The 19,837-nt window shown below is 43.0% G+C and overlaps 1 protein-coding gene across 16 annotated transcripts in view; it reads left to right on the top strand.

Annotated features, from left to right (window-relative positions):
- Nucleotides 1-19,552, top strand: part of DCUN1D4 (defective in cullin neddylation 1 domain containing 4) — an 81,768-nt gene extending 62,216 nt beyond the window's left edge. For 8 of the 16 annotated variants that reach the window (XM_072775010.1, XM_072775011.1, XM_072775014.1 and 5 more), the window contains 6 exons: nt 2,116-2,224; nt 8,059-8,094; nt 8,643-8,678; nt 13,827-13,931; nt 16,021-16,123; nt 16,258-19,552. In XM_072775010.1, the coding sequence (XP_072631111.1) occupies nt 2,116-2,224; nt 8,059-8,094; nt 8,643-8,678; nt 13,827-13,931; nt 16,021-16,123; nt 16,258-16,313 (445 nt within the window). In that variant the 3' untranslated portion in view covers nt 16,314-19,552. Of the gene's footprint in view, nt 1-2,115; nt 2,225-8,058; nt 8,095-8,642; nt 8,679-11,659; nt 11,716-13,826; nt 13,932-16,020; nt 16,124-16,257 lie in introns of those variants that run through there. The other 8 variants (XM_072775013.1, XM_072775012.1, XM_072775022.1 and 5 more) reach the window with 3 other exon arrangements.
- The last annotated feature ends 285 nt before the right edge of the window (nt 19,553-19,837 follow it).

Here is a 19,837-nt window from a genome sequence, read left to right on the forward strand (position 1 = left end):
TCTTTTTTTTTCTTCCCAGCCTTTCTCCACAGAGATCCAGAGTGAGCTTTTCGAGATGCAAGTTCAGCGGTTGTGGTCTCTCCCAGGAGGTGGCTTCCACTGTTTCTAGGATTTAACTTAAAAACAAAACAAAACAAAACAGTATGGACCACAAACCTCTTTAAGGCCTGGCCCCACCTCCCTTTCAGCCTTATCTTAGAGCCACTTCCCCTCTTCATCTACCCTGTCTAGTCACTGTGGTTTCCTTTCTGTCTTTGGCATGCCTCCTTCTGCCACTGGGCCTTTGCACATGCTGTTCCCGTTATCAGGAAAACCTCCCTGCTAAAAATACCTAGCTTCTGCTTTTAGTTGTCAACTAACATTTCAATTCCTCAAAGAAGCCTTCTCTAAAATAGTTGAATTGTTATCTTTTTTAGTTTACAAACATCAGGAAGAAATAAAAGACCTTCTAAATTATTGTAGATTCATAGAAATGAAGCATTTATTCTAGTTTTGGGGTTTTAGATATTTTATTATCTCAGTAGATTATGGGGACTGTTTTGTAGTTAGCTGCAAAAAACAAAAAAGCCTTCACAAATTTCACAAATTTATTGCTAAAAAATAGATCAGTGTGCTCTCCTATGAACCATATTTTAGTTTATAAACTGTATAAAATATTTACATTGATGATACTTATAATATGTATTATTTATACTTAGTAGCAGTAGGTAAATGCTCTACAGAGGAATATAAGGAAGCACATCCAGCTTTGAAAAACATTAATATCTCTGGTGGAAATGGTGACTCTTAGTTCTCATTTTTAAGGGCTAGATATTAGGAACAGAAAATCAGTTTGTAGAAATAGCCAATTAGTCTACTTCCTCAGGAAAAATAAACAGTTATGTCACTTACCTATAAAAATAGGGCTTTATCACTACCAAAGCTCCCTGGAGAAATGGCTGATTTCAAGTCTAGGGTAGAGAAAGTACAAGGTGAGCTAGAATATGTTGTGCCAGAAGCAAGGACATGCTCTCAGAGACTGACAGGGACACGTCAGAAGGACACTAGCACCAGCTTGAAGGGGCGACTGCCCAAATGAGGACAGTTTGTGCATCGAAAAGAATAAAGGCAGCTAAAGATTAATAACACTGAATGTCAAGAAGCAAAAAGCCTTAAGTCCAGAAAAGAAGAAAGGTGGTGAGTAGAACTTTGCTTTACAGAAGAACTCCAGGCAGTAGGGTAATAGCAAGATAGAGTCAGAAGAGTCACCGTTTTGTGTCTTCAAATGTAAAGTCGATGCAGGCAGGTACCACCAATGGATGCTGTAACCACCAGATGAAAGGTTGTTGAGGAACAGGATTCACAGTCTCTAGGTAGCATCCCATAGATTACATACTATTTCAGAGGAAGGAAAGTGCCTGTGAGTGGAGAATGGGGGCGGGGGGATGTTACTCTTAATTGAAAGAATCAATTTAGTGTCACTCGTAATGGGACAGACCGACATCACGAGCCTCCTCATGGGATACAGTGAACTTATCTGACAAAGTGGGATCCTACAAAACAACTTTTTTCAAAGATGACATGGTCAAGAAAGATGGAAGAAAGGGCGGGATATCCTTCTAGGGCCTAAGGAGATAGTTAAAAGCAGTGCTTGAGCCTTGATGGGATCCCGCATCAAGAAAAAGCATCTATAAAGAAAATTGAGGGAACAGTTGGGAACCTTGTAAATGGGTTGTATATTAGCTAAGAAAGTTCACATTGATAACACATTACGAGGGATGATGGTGTTTAAATGTTCGGGAGTGAAGTGCCATAGCGCTGGCACGTTACTTTCAAATGGTACAGGAAATGCATGTATGTGAGAGAGCACAAATATGACAGGAGTTGTTTTGAGCCGAGGGGATGGGTGTACAGGTGCTTATTTACTGTTCTTTCCTATTTTTCTGTACATTTGAAATTTTTTCAAAATCAAAAATGTAGGAAAAAATATATCATCATGAATGCATTCCGGCTCTAGGGTTTTTATTCTGTCTTTTGGTAATATGTTTTATCTTAGTGCCCCAAATAAGAAAAAAGAGAAAAAAAAAAAAAAAAAAAAACCTCAGGTTGTAATTTGTCTTTATTCTGTTTTTCTAGATGTGATACAACAGAAAAACTCAGAAATACTTTGGATTACTTAAGATCATTATTAAATGATTCTACAAACTTTAAACTTATTTACAGATACGCGTTTGACTTTGCACGGGTGAGTTCTCTGGAGCCTATCCAGATGTTTCCCTCTCCTCCCTCCCCTTCCTCTCCCCCCACTTTTTATTTCCTTTTGAGATTTGTTTTTACATGCTGCAAGCAAAGAAGTTGAGTAAGTTACTCCCAGGGTGCTAGTTAGAATCTCCTTCTACATGTATGCTTTCTAAACTAACTGATTCTGGGCAAAGAAATATAGGATGTTAGCGAAAAGCCGTGGTGGCCGACCTTCATAGCTCTTGCGATTGGCTCAGAAGTCGTGAATAAATGGGCTAAATGTCTTTTAGATAGGCTTGGTAAAGCTTTTCATTCTCATGGAACAACAAACCTTCACCCATTGAGTTACTGCAATAAACTACTCAGATCCAATCCAGTTTCACTTTGGGTGCTGTGTTGTGTTTGGAAATCGTTTGAATTTCAAAACCCAAGCTAATTTCAGTGAACGTTACTCAAACATAGTTTCCAGTCATCGTTTTGAAAAGTTGAGCATCTTGTTCGTCACCTAGTGAGGCCCGCCCGAGTGTGTGACAGTGGTTCCACTGGAGTGAAATAAAGCCTTGTTTTTTCAGCCCGGTCACCACTGGTAGCGAGTTCGAGGCACCAGTTGGCTTGTATTCATTCGCACACAGTCCACGGCCTACGCAGTTCTACGTTAGTCAGGAAGGGTGGGGTGTTTTCTGTTAGGTTAGCGTGTTTGGTCGATTCAGGTGAGTAGGCTTCCTTGATTGATTGTTTTTAGAGAGTTCAGTGGCAGAGACCTTTTTTTTTTTTTCTTCTTACCACCACGCTGATCTTTTTCACTTTCTACGTGCTTTGGCTCTGCTGGTTCAGCACTGAAGGTTGACTTGATGGTGAATTCTGGTGCACCTGTGATAACAGCGCTCATTCTCTCTGGTGTCCTCATTTGTGAAGTTTTGCATTTTCAGAACCTTCAAATCACGACACGTGAAAGTTTATGGACGTCAGAGATGCTATGGTGACGTTCAGATACGATGTTCTACTAAATGGTGCTTGTAGAAGTGTAAATAGGAGTTATTTGCCAGATGCTTTTAGAGTAGATACGCGGTTTCTAGGCTTAAATGTTTTATTACACGGGACTGCTTTCCTCCAAAGTCAGCTGTTTCTGACTGTGCGGGTGAGGTTTGTTGAGCAGCATTCCATCTCCTCACCAAGATAAGCCCCGTTTTCTAGCTTTTCTGTTTGGGGCCAGAGCTGGCCACGTACCTGCTGCTTCACCCCAGGTTCCGTTTGCTCCTCCGGCCTTTCCCCGCCGACCCCGGGTCGGTCAGTGGGGCCTGCCTCCGAAGGGCTCCTGGGCTTGCCTCTTTCTCGGTGCTTCCACCACAGCCTGGCCGACCGAGGCCCCTGTCACTCCCTGCCTCTGCTGCCTCAGTCACCTGATCTCCACATTCCGTCCCTTCTCGTCCAGCGTCCCGTCAGCAGGGTGTCCCTCGTCTGCCTTCAGCCCCAGGGTCGCTGGGCCACCTTCCAGCTCACCAAGGCCTTCAGCCCCGGTGCCTCCGTGCCTCCCCACGTGTGGGGTGCAGCTGCCCGCCCCCCACTGTCTGAGGGACAGGCCAGGGTGGTTTCAGTTACTTCGCAGTGGAGGAGAGTGGTCCTCAGAGAAGTAGAGACGTTCTCCCGGGTCTGCTGTTCATCAGGGGGAGATCCAGGACCCAGACCCAAGTTCTGGCCCCAAGTCTAGGCCGCGGGCAGCCCCGGGCTTCCTTTCTCGCAGGACGCCTGTGTTGTGGGGAAGTCCGGGCGGCTGTCCACTGCCCGCCCTCTCGGCCTTCCTGCTCTCTGCCAGCCGTCATGCCGGACGGCCACCCGGAGCCGCCGGCGCTCCGCAGCACAGCCCCCTCCCGCGTCCACCCCGCCCACAGGTCCCCCGCACCCCGCCTTCCCGGCCCGGAGGGGGTCGTGCGCCTTCCCTGCGGGGCCCTGCCACCTGCCCTGGCGGGGCTGTGGTTTGGGTGCAGGCCCTCGTTTTTTCTCTGACAGACCAAGGGACTGTGTGTTTTCTTTCTTTGCAGCCCCAGTAACGGCCAGCAGAGTTCTTTGCTTTTAGTGAGCGTTACCAGTGAGTTAATGAGCCCTTGTATGTAGGATGAATAACTGCCACCCACATTCAGTCACTGCCAGATAGGCTCGCCGGGCCGACCTGTGCTCTCAGATGGATTCGTTATCGAATCCCTTGGTTTGGTTTGTTTAGCTGGATCTCACAAGTTTTGAGATATTGTACATATTTGCATTTGCATTCAGTTCAAAATATTCTCCCATCTTCCGCTGTGATTTTCCCCTTTGACCCACTGGTTATTTAGAAGTGTGTTGTGGTGTTATTTCCCGAGTATTTAGGACTTTCTTAATAATCCTATTACTGATACCCAGTTTAATTCCGCTGTGGTCGGAGAACATACCCTGTGTAATTAGAGTTGACTTAAACGTATGGAGACTTGGTCCGTGCTCCAGAATGCAATCTGCCGTGATGAATGTTTTCTGCGTAAAACACATAAAAGGAATGGGTATTCTGCTGCTGTTCGGCGAGGCGTTCCATGGCTGTCCATTAGGTCACATTGGTTGATGGTGCTGTCGGGTCTTCTGTATCCTTCCCAGGGCCTGCCTGCCAGATTCTGTCCATTACGGAGAGAGGAATGTGGAGGTCTCCAGCAACATGTATCCCTCCTGTCATTTCTGTCAAGGGGTTTGAAGTGCAGACACTAGGATTAGATACACTTCATTTTGTTACGTCCTCTTAAAGAATTGACTCTTTAGCATCATGAAACGTCTCTTTGCCTTAGTATTCCGTGCTCTGAAATTTACCTTGATACCAGTGGAGCCATTCCTGCTTTCTTTTGATTAAAGCCTACATGATAACGTCTTTTTCCATCCTTTTAACATCAACCCATTCGTGTCTTTTTCTTTTTTCCATGTCTTTATTTTTAAAGTGGGTTTCTGTAGGTACGATATAGCTTCATATGACTAGCATATAGACAGTCTGACAGTATTTGTCTTGAGATGCTTAAACCGTGTACATTTAATGTAGTTACTGGTATGGTTAAATTTACACCTCCCCCTTAGTATTTTTCCCCCCCTATATGTCTCATCTGTTTCATTCCTTTTCCCCTTTTATCATGACTTACTTGGATTGGGGTATTTTTTTTTTTTTAATGATTCCATTTTAGCCATTCCATTCCACTATTGCCCTAATAGCTGCCTCTGTGTTTCATTTTCCTTGTGGTTGCTCTAGGCTTTACACATACATCTTTAACTGTTCACAGTCTTCCAATAATGTGACACCACTTTATGGATAATGCAAGAACCTTTACAGCAGTAGACTCTGATTTTGCCCCTCCATACTTTACTGCTGCTGCCGTTGTACATTTTTCTTAAACACACACTATGAAACCTCACAGAGTGGGGCACCTGGGTGGCTCAGCCGGTGAAGCATCTGCCTTCAGCTGAGGTCATGATTGTAGGGTCCTGGGATGGAGCCCAGTGTCAGGCTCCCTGCTCAGTGGGGGGTCTGCTTTCCCTCTCCCTCTGCCTCTCCCCCCCCCGCTTGTGCTCTTTCTCTCCCTCTTTCAGAATCTCTCTAATAAATAAAACCTTAAAAAGGAAAATCTCACAGTATATTGTCTCAGTCTTTCCAGACTGCTGTAACAAGGTACCAGAGACTAAGTAGCTCATAAGTTACAGAAACCTGTTTCTCGGAGTTCTGGAGGCTGGAAAGTCCAGCATCAAGGTGACCAGCAGGCTAGGTCTCTGGTGATTGCCCGAAAGCCTGGCCCTCGGATGGCTGTCTTTGTTGTAACTTCAGGTGGCAGAGGGAGGAGGGAGCTCCCCCGGGGGTCTCCTTTTATAAGGGCACCCCTCTCCAGCCTCAGGACCTAACCACTTCCCAAAGGCCGCACCTCCTAATAGCCGTCACCGTGGGGGTTAGGATTTCAACATACGAATTTAGGGGGAGCCACAAACGTCAGACCATACCATAAACCGTTCCCATTTTTGCTTTACATAGGCAAAAATATCTTTTGTATGCCACTTTTGTACTTTTTATTTCTTTTGCATAGATCCACCTTTCTTCCTGGTGTTGTTTGCCTTCTGCCTAAAAAATTCCCTTTAACATTTCTCCTAGTGAAGATTTTCTGGTGATGAGTTCTCTTAAGCTTTTAATTTGCCTTCCATTTAGAAGGCGCTTTTCTGGGTTAAAGAGTATAGATTGACTATTAACATTCTTTCAGTACTTTAATCTGTCTCCCTTGTCTTCTGTCTTGTGTAGTTTCTGACGATAAGTCTGATGTTCATTTTTCCTTTGAACACGGTGTCTTGTTTTCTAACAGCTTCTATTCTTTTTCGCTGCTTTTTGGCACGTTGTGATACGCCTTGGCATAATTTTCCTTGTGTGTATTCTGGTTAGGGTTCGTTCAGTTTTTTGAATCTGTGGACTTATACTTGGTACGAAGTTAGGAAGTTTGTCAGCTGTTGTTTCTTCCATATTACTTTTGTTCTCCCTTTCCATCTTTCTGGGACTGCAGTTACACCTATGTTGGATGCTTGGTATTGTCCCACAAGCCAGTGATGCCATGTTTAGGGTTTTGGCGTTTCCACCCCCCTACCCTTTGTTATATTTCTTACTACATCTGCTAATTTTAATCTTTTCTTCTACAGTGTCTAATTCTGCTGGTAATCCTAGCCTGTATGTTTTTCATTTTAGGTGCTGTATTTTTCAGCTGTAGATGTTCTATTTGAGGTTTTTTAATACCCATTTCTCTCTTCATTATGTGATAGTATCTTCCTCTATCTTCTTGAACATCTAGAACATGGTTATAACAGGTGTTTTAACAGCTTTGTCCTCTGGTACTGTAACATCTGTCACTTCAGGGTCTCTTTCCTTTTTTTAAATTTCTAATCTTGATTATGGGTCATATTTGATAAGTTCTTTGCATTCCTAGTAGTTTCTGGGTTTGTTTGTTTTTTGATTGGATGCTGAGTATTGTGAATTTTATGTTGTTGGCTCCTGGGTCTTGTTATGTTCCTTTAAATAAGAATCAATTTAAAAATTTTCCTGGTGTATAGTTACAGTTACTTGGAACCAGATTGATCCTTTGAAAGGACTGGTCTGGAGCAGCCTGCAGTCTGGGTCTTTCCACTGCAGCCGGTGGAACACAAGGTCTTCCCCAGCCCTGTGGGAGGTCTGGGAATTTCTGCTTACTCCTTTGCAGTGAGTGGCTACTTCCCTGAACTCAGGCTCCTCTCGCACTTAACACAGATAAGTCCTTGGCCCACAGCGAGGGAGACACTTTCTGTATCTCCAGATCTCTCCCTGTGTAGCTCCCACCTTGCTGATATTTTGTCCCACAAATTATAGTCACCTTTGCCTCCTTGATCTCCAGACTCTGTCCTTTCCAACTCAGCAAGACTGCTGGGCTCGGTTTGGGTTCTCCCTCCCGTGCTCTGGCCTGGAAACCACCTCTGAACAGTGAGCAGAGATCACTGTAGGGCTTCCAGATGCCTGCTGTCCGCTGTGTGACGGCCATTCTTTCAGATCATTGGTCCAGTTTTCTGATTGTTCGAAGTGAAAGGGGAAATCTGATTTCTCCAACTCCATCTTGGTTGGAAGCAGAACTCCATCTCCTCTTTTCTCCCTGTAGTATTTATTTTTTCCCTACTAACAAAGGACTCCTAGAGGTAATAACATATAATTAATGCAGCAGACCTTTTATAACCAAACTTTTAATGGAAATTAAGCTTTCTTAATAGTTTAAATATCCTAAATATTCCCTGTCGTAACAATAGCATAAGTTAAATATTTTCAATTATGCTTTAATATAGGAGGGAAAAAAAACTATGATACAGTACCGGAAAACGGTAAGATGACCTCTTTGACATCTCTCCACCCAGATTATAGTCCAGTGGGTGTGTTTCTTTTTTTTTTATCCTTCACTTTCAAATTTGTAGCCAATTTAAAATACTGGTAGGCTGTAAAGTTACATTATTTTTCTTCTAATTTTATTTTGACTAGAACTTATTTATAGTCTTACAGATGCCATAGAATTGTGAAACTTGAGAGCTGAAAGAAACCATAGAGGCCACTTGGTCCAGTGTTGCCATTTTGCAGATGATGAGACGGGAGAGCCAGAGAGGAGGGGACAACGGCAGGACAGCACGGGGCCCTCACAGAGCCACACTGCCTTCCCTGACTTGAAGCTGCCCCCGTCCCATGATGTCTTGGGGGAGGAAGAGAGTGGGGTACACATTCAAGGGCGGAAATGGCCAGTTCCTTCATACAAGTGGGATTTATGCAGAGAGAATCCCCCCACAACGTAAATAATATTATATAAACAAGTATCTTTTATGAACTCATTTAAAATAAAATGGTCATTTTTTTCTTGATTCCTTTTTTTTTTTTTTTAAAGGACCTAGGGAGCATCAAAGTGGAGAAATGGAATGAGGTAAAAGATTAGTGATTGCTGTGGATCTGGGAATAGTTAAATCTGTTAGACTGGTTTTTCTCCATGCTCAGTGCTGAGGCAGGTAGCGAGCTGAGGTCATGGAGTGAGTAGACACTGGGCGTTGGGCGGGGGACAGGTGTCGGGCTGTGGGGGGCGCCGGGCCTGGGTGCCGAGGAGAGACAGGGCGTGGACTGGGTGCGGAGCCAGGTGTGGGGGGTCCTCCTAGAGTGGGCGGGGGCCCTCAAGTCCAGCTTTAGGAGGATGTGCCGGAAGGTTCCGTGGAGGCCCAAGAGCCTGAGGAAGCCTCTGTGTCACCTTCCTCTGAGTGGAAGGGCCACTGAGTCATCCCACGCGACCAGAAACGACGATGAGGGTTACCCGTAGGATTTGCTCAGGAAAATTTTCCAGGCCTTCCTCAGCAACCATGCTGGCAGAGAGTGTGCCCTGACTGACCTCAGCCCGTGCCCCCGTCGTCGGGGCCACTTCCTCTTCTCCCGCGGCCGAGTCTCCCTTCTCAAGCACACGGCTATCTAGTTTCCCCCCACAGCCTCCCTTCCCAACACGCACCAACCCTCCCTTTTTTCTCCCCTTTTTTCTCCTGTTTTCATGGTGGATTAGGAAGAAAACAGAAAATGGTCCTGGGTGAGGACAAAAGTAGGAAGAATGTGGCGCCTTCCAACCCCGAGGTCATGACCCCGAACATCTTGTCAGTGTTGTCTTCGGGGATGACTCATAGGGTATGGGGTCACGCAGCTCTTCGTGGAAGGGATTGGCCGGCAGCCTCCGCCCCCACCCCTTCTCGGGAGAGCGCCATGGTACTTGCCGGCTCAAGTCAGCTCCCTGGGCCTCAGTTTCCTTATTTATAAAGTGGGGTTATCGTAATGCGTGACCTAACAGGGTTATTGTATGAAATGAGTCTAAGTATAAGGCACCTTTAAGAGATTTTGGTGCAGATCGAGCTCTCCAGAAATGTTGCCCATAGATTTAGGAATAGTGGTTGAATTATTCTGTGCTGACATTATGTAGGTTGTCTGCAAACCTCAGGTTTCAAATAATGACTTGTTTTCCAAGAGTCGTGCTTACAGTAATAGAATCTTTGCCAAATAAGATGACAAGGAAAGACTCCTGTGGGCAGATTTTTTTTTCTTTTGTTTTAAAAGAAGTGTCAATAGTCTCACTTAATTTAAGTAATTGCCTTGCAAACATTGTTACCTGTAACTGAATGCTGGGTAAGTTCTAAGAGCAGATTATTTAGTTCTATTTTTCCCAATGAGAGGGCAGTCTTGGGTTTTTTACTTGTTTTTAATGAGGTTGTTTTTTTTTTTTTCTTTTAAAAAAAAGGACTCCCACTCCAAAAACTGATTTTACTGTGTTTTCAGTTTTAGAAACTGAACCAGATTAGGATTCATAAGTTCTTTAGCACTATTTTTACCTTATATTTGTTTCCGTAGGGAGCTGTGTTAAGGAGGACCGCGTTTTCTCTTTATCTTTTGTAATCCCTGTGGTATCAAGGGAGAATTGCAGAACGTGTATCATAGGTCTTCAGTTTAGGCCTTTTGATTTCATGTACCAACTTCGGACTGGTTTTTGCCGTTTATGTTTGTGAATTGTGGTCACATATATTGTTTCTTGAGTTGATCTAGTCTCTTTTGAAAATGTTTGGGATTTTTTTTTGGAATTTTATTTTCTTTATAATCTTAATAATTCAAGGTTCCCCTTTTCACATACAAAGTCTTAAGCTATTAACACTTTATGAAAACTAGAAATCATCTGGAGCCAGTTGGGCACCTCTGATACAGCATATCTGGATACCTGGATGTTGGAAGATTAATTTTCTAATACAATATTTATATATTTAAGTTGCTTTGTTTCTGTTCTTGTTACTTAAGTCATTTGAGCGATTTAAGAAAAAAATGCTTCATTTTGACATTTTATAAGAAGGTTTATACTGGAATAGTCTTACATGAACAAAGGTGCTTTACACACCTATACATACATATATGAGATATAGTAAATGCACGTATATCTATATATGTATATATTAGAAGCTTTAAATCAGACCTTAATAAAAATGTCATCCCTTTCTGTATTAGCTGTTGTTAGACTTTAGATTGAGGAATCCTTTTATTCCAGGTACAACAGGTAACGTCCTCAGATCTTCAGAGTACATTCCTCTGGTTTTACGGTTGTACCATCACCGAGAGGCCTGATTCATCTGTAGCTGCTCTTTTAAAATCTCTGTTTAAGGAAGACAACAAGGCAGTCTAGTTGTGTATTGTGGGGAGTTAGTACATCTTTGGTGTCAGTTCCTATTATTTGAAAAATAAAATTGTTTTTTAAGTTGTTATCCTAGAAAATGAAAGTTCATGAAATACATACCCCCCACATCTTGGGTCAGGAGTAGTCAGGAAGGGAAGTTTCATTTCTTCTTCTTTAACCTTGATGGGCATTCGGGGGACGCCGATCGACTCTTGACCGTCTGTCTCAAGGTCCTTCCTGCGTAGATTCTGACCTTGAGATGCAGAAGTCTGTCCCTTGCTCCTTGGTGCTCCAGGAGCGGAGGATCATAGGGTCGGTGTTGACAGTGTACTGTTTAATTTCTTTCAAGGAGCTTCTGTATGTCTTCACCATACTCCTTGAATTCATTAAGGTGATTTTTTTTTTCTTCTTCACTGCCCATGATGTTGACGGCTACCTCCTAGCATCCTAGAAGATTCATTTCCTTTTTGATTGGGATCCCTTTTGCAGAGACTGCCATTAGGAGCATTGTCCAAGAACTCCCTGGGTGTGTCTCCAGTTTTCCTGTTTAGGAGATGTTTGCTGTGGGATAGCTCAACTGTGCTGTTCGCAGGAATTTTGAGTGTCTCCAGTCATGGTCATTTGCACTTAGTTGTGTCCACCCACCGGCAATGTTGGTTATCAGTGAGATGCCACCATTCAGACCATGAGTGCATCCATAATATCTTTCTCTTATTTGCTAGGCAGAAGATGGTGTTAGTGATTGCGAGCCACCGGCTGGCACCCTTGCAAAGCAGGAGTAAGTGAGTGCTGTTCAGCTTCCGGTCCTGTGAGTCTGATGCCTTTCCTCCATGTTTTGGCCTCACTGCCAAACACATGCATTGAAATCCTTCATGATCATCAGTTTGTCAGATGATTATATTGTTGCAAAGAGTCTGTCCAGGTCCTTTGTATCTTTTCTTTTCTTTTTTTTCTTTTTTTTTTTTTGTCACCTTAGTGTATGTCCATTGTGATGGGGACAGAGGCATTGATGTTGGAAGAAGGCACAAACGTTATCAAGGCAAGACTAGTGATTTCAAGTGTAGTGAACGACTACAAACCCCTCAGAGGGGCAGCTTTGGCTGAGCGCTGGTGGCGTCGGCCCTGTGCTACTGGAGCTATTGTGCAACAAATGAATTTTGGGCCCGGTCCTGTGGTGCCGCGTGTGTTTTCAATACTCGTTATTTTATTATTATTATTTTTTAAATTTTCTTGTGGATTGCTTTATAGTGTGGTGTGCTGTTGCTGTGTGCCACACCTATGTTACCGGGTAAGAGGAGGTTCCCCTCTGCTTGCAGGGTGCATCACAGGAGGATGAGCCCCTGAAATGTACAAACCGGTGAGGTGGTTGGCAAAAGGTGGGCAATCTCGGGAGCACCTTTTCTGCTGTCCTCCTCTCCATGGGAGAGTCCTACAAGCCCTGAGCAAGACCGTAGATGTGGCCAGGAGACAGGCAGAGAAAGCGGTGGAAGGGAGGTCCCACCTGTTTGCACGGAACCGTGGAATCGGGCCCCCGCCATCAGCAGACTCAGTTGTGTGGCCTGTAACAGAGAAGGGGTGACATGGAGCCCTCTGCCCTGGTCTGTCCGTGAACGGTCGTTAACGCTTTATATGACTGGGACCAGAAGGACGGACCTACTGCATAGGTTCCCGAATCTGCATCTACCTTGTTTGCTGTTGTCGAGTGAGGCCCTCACATTTGCTGTATTGTTTAAGTCCTTCACTTTTAAATCCAGTGTCATGACCAGAAATTCGGTGTGTGCTAAAGAGCACTCCAGGGTCGGAGTCCTTGAGGTAACAGTCAATTTTATCGGAAGGTCATTTATGTGTGGCTGCACACGTGGCCGACGGTGGTGGTCACAGCATCATGCCTGAGTTTGGCGAACATTTAGATTCCACCCCGAGTGGGCTAGCCAGGCACTCTCTCTTTTGTAGAAAACTACTGTTGCACATTTCCACTGTAGTTAAAATACCACCAGGAGGCTAGCGTTGGATATGTGAGGCCACCGCTTATGGTCCCAGGTGCTGTCCCCTTACCTTGAAGCGGCCTGCTTGTAGTTCTGGAATGGGAACTTGTACGAAAGGTGAGAAGGAGAAAGTAGGATCTTGAATTGCAAGTAGAAGTGAATAGAACTTAATCTGCCCGTATTCAGGCTTATGTACTATTGCCTTTCTGGTTTCCTTATAAGATGTTGTCTTTCACTTGGCTACTGGGTAGGGGTATTCCGCTAAGAGATTCCACAACTAGTAAATCCAAGGTAAGGAGGATTGCAGTAGGCCAGACCCTGTTCCCCCCAGTGGTGGGTGGAAGAGTTCATCCTCTCAGAGTCTCCAGAGCCCCAGCATTTACTAGGAGTTGAATTTAATTCCAACGTTAGGTTCAAGAAAAACACTTAGTGAAATAAAATGATTGGAAAAACATGATTTTTCTTAAGGAAACCTGATTTCTAGGCATGGAAATTGAAACCTTTAACATTCCATTTAGTTAAGATGTGGGCTTTGGGGTCAATGATCATGATATGGACAATTATCATAAACATCACAGCAAGTGATTGAGTTGGAGATTTTTCTTTATCCCATGAAATAATCATAGCTACTGTTACTACATAACTAATTGGTTTTGCATCAGGGCGATCACTCAGTTGACGTGAATCTCTCCCATGGTAAATTGACACAGCACTCAACCGATTAAGCCCTTCCATTGCATTTGCCCGCCTCCCCTCCCCCACCTCAGGCTTGGTTCAGGGTTTTTATGGTGTATGATAAATGAGCTGTTTACTAATTTTGTGTCGAAGTGAAATAGAAATTTGGATGATTGGAAATTATTATTTGGGGGCACCTGGCTCATCCTTGTTTTTGTTTGTTAAACAGGAAAAGGACCAGCGCAGCCTAGACATAAACACTGCCAAGTGCATGTTGGGACTGTTATTAGGAAAAATCTGGCCCCTTTTTCCAGTTTTTCACCAATTCTTAGAGGTACCAAATTGTTATTTTATGGAATGTATGTTTGCTTGCTTAGAACTACCAAGTATACTTTTATTTAACCATTTCACGTAACTTTCTGTGTGTTGTCCCCTTCTGCCCGTAGGAATGATGGTGACGTAATCGCTGTCCGTTAGCAGTCACCGGTTTTCTCTGGGTGTGTCTGGGGCGGGGGGTGTATGTGCCACATGGCTTCCCAGTGCAGGCGCATCCGAGACAGCCACAGCTCTGTCCTTTCCTCTCTGTCACCCCACTTTAACAGCTTTCCCTCCGTTAGGATTTCCTGCTCTATACAACGATGAACTTCCACTTTCGTTAAAAGAACAGCCATCTGCCTTCTTACTAAAAGAAGCTTGTCATGTGTTGTTATCCACTCTTGTCCCCGAGAACATGGGGACCTAGGTCAACCTAAGTGTGAGGCAAACTGGCAATATCTCCCTCAGTTTCAGTTTTCCTTCATGTTTGCGATAGAAGAAAATCCAGCACTTCACTGTTGTTGCTTGCTCTAACTATTAATGATCCAAAGTTTTGAGCTGCTGGTTTATCAGGAGCTGGTTTTGATGCCAGGTGATACTGTAGGACCTGGAAATGTCTGAGATGGGAGTTTGAGCTGCTTGGCTTGTCTCGTATCTTGGCATCTTTCTTGCCCTCCAGACCCAAACCCCTTACAAAGCACCCTCTGCCCAGAAGGATGAAGGTGCTGGGTCTTTGAGAAAAGCTTGGGCCCTACCCTGACTCCGGCCTCCCTCTTGCCACCCTCTTTCTTACAATTCACTTGACACACTGGTCCAGAAGAACTTCCAGCTGACCGGATTCTTTGAGGACTGTCACTAAAAATTGCTTTTAGCGTCACTAACCAGGACTCCTCAAGACAAGTCTGGAAACTAGTTTTACTGTACGAGGTGTTTACACGCCAATCCACGTCTACAGATGATCTGTTCTGATTTCTCTGGTTATCCCATGAAACATCAGCTTTCTTTGGAAAATGAGTAGAAATAGGTCCTTGTTCTCAGGGGATAGCAGAAATCTGAGCCCCAGCGAGAGGAGGAATTTTTTTTTTAGCTGAAAGACCTTGCTGTGAGCAAGTCCGACTTTGCACAATTGCAGGAGCATCTTCGGCTGTCTCTGACTGGTGTTTGCTTTGAGTTGCTTAGAGTCAAACTTGTAGTCCGGGCTTTGTTCTCTCTTTTACGTTAGTTTGCTTTTTTTCTTTTCAAAGGACACCGCAGTCCTTTGGTTTGAGCTTCTCTTGCGTCTGTGTCCCCAAACCAGGGGCTCAGCTCTCTTAGTTTTTTTACCTACTCGTGCTATTCCCCGGTGTTGCTGAGTTTTCATGGATAGGATATAAAAACTGTTGAATCTGGGTTTTATTTTTCAGTCTTTATACAGGAATTGTGTACTTTAAAAAAAGTAATGCCTCTGGCATATTTCTTGTCTAAGAGGAATAGGAAAACTACTTCATGGGTCTTCTAATTTATTACTTTGAAGATGAGATTCAGGTTCTGAGTGATTAGAACAGTAACTTTTTTCCAACGGCCAGAGCACCTAGTGCTGAGACCGCCGGGAGCCCTTGGTGAGTTCCCGAAGGGTGCCTCGCTGCTGGGTGTGCTTGACGCTGACAGCTTGACAGGGAGCGTGCTGATCAGGGCAGGGGTTATTAGTGGGAGCTACTCTTTATTTAGCACCTGCTTTCTGCCAAACACTGAATGAAGTACTTTACATAAATTATCTCTTTTAATTCTTACAAGATCTCTATGAAGTAGGCTAATTATCTCTCTCTCTGTGTCTCCTTTTAATAAAAGGGCTTTGGCAGTCTAGAAATTTCACTTCTAGGGATAAAAATCATGTTTCTTTGATGTGCTTGTCATTTTGTGTTGAGCCCTCATGGTATTTTTCTAATGGAAATTGTCATCTTAAGTTCTACTCTTGCTCTCTCTCATCCTTCTCCCAGATTGGTGCTTAGCATACCTCAAATGGAAAGAGTTAACCTTCATGAACTTTATTAAGTTGATTCATACAGCAGTTGAAACCGTGCCATTTGTTAATTGTGTCAGTAATTCATATTACTTTTCCCTCCCATCAGCAATCAAAATATAAAGTTATTAACAAAGACCAGTGGTGCAATGTGCTAGAGTTTAGCAGGACAATTAACCTTGACCTCAGCAACTACGACGAAGATGGAGCGTGTAAGTACCGGCGCTGGGCGCTCTCGCACACGCACCCCCACCCCCACCCCACCCCCATCGCTATACATTCGCACACCCTCCTCACTGGGAAGAGCCTTATAGCCGTGTTTTTTTTTCTCTCTCTCTCTCTTTAGGGCCAGTTTTGTTGGACGAGTTTGTGGAGTGGTATAAAGACAAACAGATGTCCTAGGACTTTATGCATAGCAGCGAGAGAGTCACTGTTACCACAGATATGTCAACCATTAGCCATAAATTGCTGTTTGTATCAAAGCGCATGCTGCTTTTCTTGCACTGTCTCCCTTTTGCAGGGACGTTTTGGTGTTTGCTATTGAATGGGCCAGCTCTGCTTGCTGTGTAGCATTGTTCTCTTGGAAGGCTGCTTTGCAGTTTGTATTTACACTACAGATTGGTGAATTTGCCAACGTCCTCACTGTGATGATGTGTATATTGCTGTTTAAATTTTGTATATGTGTATAAAAAGAAAAAGCTTCACCTAGAGATTATTTCTGCAAAACTGTATTGTAAAAATAATTTTTGTGGCATATTTCTAGTCCCTTTTTTCAGATGAACCGATTATACTTTATTTGGTCTCAAATGTAGCATTTCAGAACACAAGAGAGAACAGCTGTTACCATAAGCAAATGTTGCCAGAATTAACCTCATTGTTAAAGAGGCCAACTTTTGGAAGGAGGTGGGAATCAGAACTTTTCCAGAGGCATATGCCAAATATAATTTGATTTCCTTAAATATGAGCGTTTTTTAAATGATGAAAGTTACAATTATTTGAGCATATAGACTTGTCCCACATGCCACAAATGATTTTCACCACGCAAGGTGTAGGTTTCTATTCTCTGATGTTAAAGCCGTAGTAGTTTGAATATAGGTACAAATGAACAAATTAAAATTGCACCTTTTTTTAAATGAGTTTGAAACTCTCGTAAACTTCCTTTACGGTCTTCTTTTTCCTTTTGCATTCTCCTAGTCAGTGTTGGGTCTGCCGATGCTTCCCGTGCCATTCAAGTAACATTGATTTTGCCTCCTCCGCGGAAACCTAATGGTTTGCTGGCAGTTTGTAACCGCAGAGCACTTTCAGTTGTGGTTTGGATTTTTAGTTAAGCTTTCATGGTGTCTAATTTTCTAATTTTTCGGAAAAAAGAACTATACTGTAAGTGAGAGGTGTTTTCTTTTGTTTTCTTTCTTTCATGCTAGGCTTTTCCTGGCAGGATGTCCATTGCAGGCAGTGGACACGAAACCACCAGCATTGAGCTAACTTTATTACACAGTAGGACCTTTCCTGGAGGGGCCACTCGTCATTCATTACCCGAGTAATTTGTACAGAAAGGTGATAGCCATTATTTATGTGGATGAGGAAACAAGAGTAAACAGGACGGTATTTTTAGGTTTGTATTTTGTGTCTTTTTTTTTTTTTTCCTTGCCTTACCCTTCTTGAGGAAATGTCTAGATAACATGTTTTCCCCTCAACTATCTGGTGCTATTGAATGACTAATTTAGTCCCTAAAGTTTTGTGAAAACATAAAAGTCTAATGATTTAAACCAAGTAAAAAGCTAATGGTGCATTTGAACAAGTGAATGCTGTAGGTGTGAGCAAGACCCATGATGGAATAATGATTGGAAGAGGTTCGGCTTACTGCAAAATCTGGCCAAAAAAATCTTTCGGATTAAATGTGAACCTTTAAATGGCATTAAATGAGTAAAGCACACAGACAATGCTACTCCTGACCACTATTTCACAGTTTCTTTGCAAACAGTGTTCAGATTTTCATATTATTTTTTTCCCCTAACTGAACCACCAAAGACAGAAAATTTTGTATGTATATACGGTGTGTGTGCATATACAAGATCATGATAATGGTAGAAGGAAATCACTTCCTTTTTCTACCAAATAGAAAGGTGTGGTTTGCTGTGAAATAAACCAGAAGTGTGGAAAACTCTGTAGTGATTAAGCAGACTTAATCATTCCTTGCTTAGGAACTGTAGACTCGCCTCTACCTTACAACTTCATACCAGTTTGCACAAATTAATATCTGAAGAGAATAGAAGATGTTGATGGCAAAGCACAGCTCTTGGGACCGATGTGTTGCAAGGGGTTCCATTCCCACAGGTGCCTGGTATTCCAGTGGCGATGGGCCAGAGGCAGGTTTGAATTTGTGAAAGACGTGATTCATTTTCAGAAGTATCTGGTAAAGTTAAAAAAGAAGAAAAAAATCACACTTTAAAGGCAACAGTTCTTAGATTCGGTCAACTATGGTTTTTGCTTAAAGAAATCATAGATGAAATTATTTTAAAAGTTAGGGTTAGGAACTGGAGAATGTTTTTAAAACACTAAGCACAGTTAATCCTAACATAAAAGGATTGTTACGGGGAGCTGTTACATTTCATCCACAGCGAACATTTTGATAATAGGGGGAAAAACTATGCGTGAATTAGAATATGAAAGTAAGTATTCCAAGGTGTCGATAATCTTGCATATTTAGAAGACTCCAAATAATTTTTAAGCTGCCTTGAAAAATAAACCTCTGTGACTGTGGAGAGCTTGCCCTTGGTTCTTGATTTTATGCAGCTATTTTTAGGGAGAGGAAAAGGGGCCAAACGCATAGTAATAAGATACTTTTCTCTTAAAAATGTCCCTAAGTTACATAAAATTGAGCAGTCAGTCATCAGACACTTACTGGCTAATGTTAAAGAAATTAGGGTGCCTTCTTCTGGTTTTTGTTTCTTACCTGTCTACACCCCTTCTCTCCTGCCACTGTGTCTTGAACTACCCATTGCAATACTCTGTCGTCATGGAATACAGCCTTTCGGTGTTTACTGGTAGGTCAGAAAGTCCATGATTTGATTTGCCGTAAACACCCACGGTAACGTAGCGCGCAGCTTTCCCGAAGCATGAACTCTGAATTAAGTTCGTACAGATCTGACTTGACAAACCTGTAGCTTCTCATTTCACGACACACGTCTGCTGCCTCTCCGGCTCCATTTTAACAGTGCTTTTGAAGTTTATCCAGAAAGCTTTCCAAGTTAGTTTGTGCCCTTGGTTTTTATTCTTAAAACTGCTAAAATACCTCTGTAAGCCTTATCTTTTATTCTTTCATATGTTGTATAATAAATGTATAGAATCCATTGACCAACTAAATGTTGGGTGTCTGTAAATGAGACCAAAACGTGGGTTGCTTTTTATCATAAAAAAACCTTTCCCCTGGGGGTTACTGTTAAACGGACAGCAGCCAACCTGTAACTGTGAACGCTTCGTGTCGTCGGTATCTGCATTACGTCCATAAACCTGTGACTCCAGCTTAACTAAAACACTGTTATGCCACCTAACTTGAGTACAGCAAACTGGTTTTAGGTTTTAATGGAATTGATGTAAAATGATATCCCATAAATAAAAAGTATTTGTGTTTGGTTTCAGAACTGATTGGTGACTTCTTTGTTCTCAGGATTGTGCTTCAAAAAACCAGTTAAGATAGTTTTAAAGTATTTTATCTTTTATTTATTGGCTCCCTCCCCACCCCCACCCCCACACCCCGCTCTTTATATTGAAGAATTTCAAAGCTACAGAAAAAAAATGCAAGAGTAGTATATTGAGCACCCATCCGTGTACCTCTCACCTAGACTTTCTGCCTGTTACCATTTTGCCACCTTCTCCATGCCACTCTGAGTGTGCGTGTGTGTGTGTGTGTGCATGTGTGTGTGTGC

The sequence above is a fragment of the Canis lupus genome, chromosome 14, assembly GCF_048164855.1.
Source record: "Canis lupus baileyi chromosome 14, mCanLup2.hap1, whole genome shotgun sequence".
Taxonomy (NCBI): domain Eukaryota; kingdom Metazoa; phylum Chordata; class Mammalia; order Carnivora; family Canidae; genus Canis; species Canis lupus.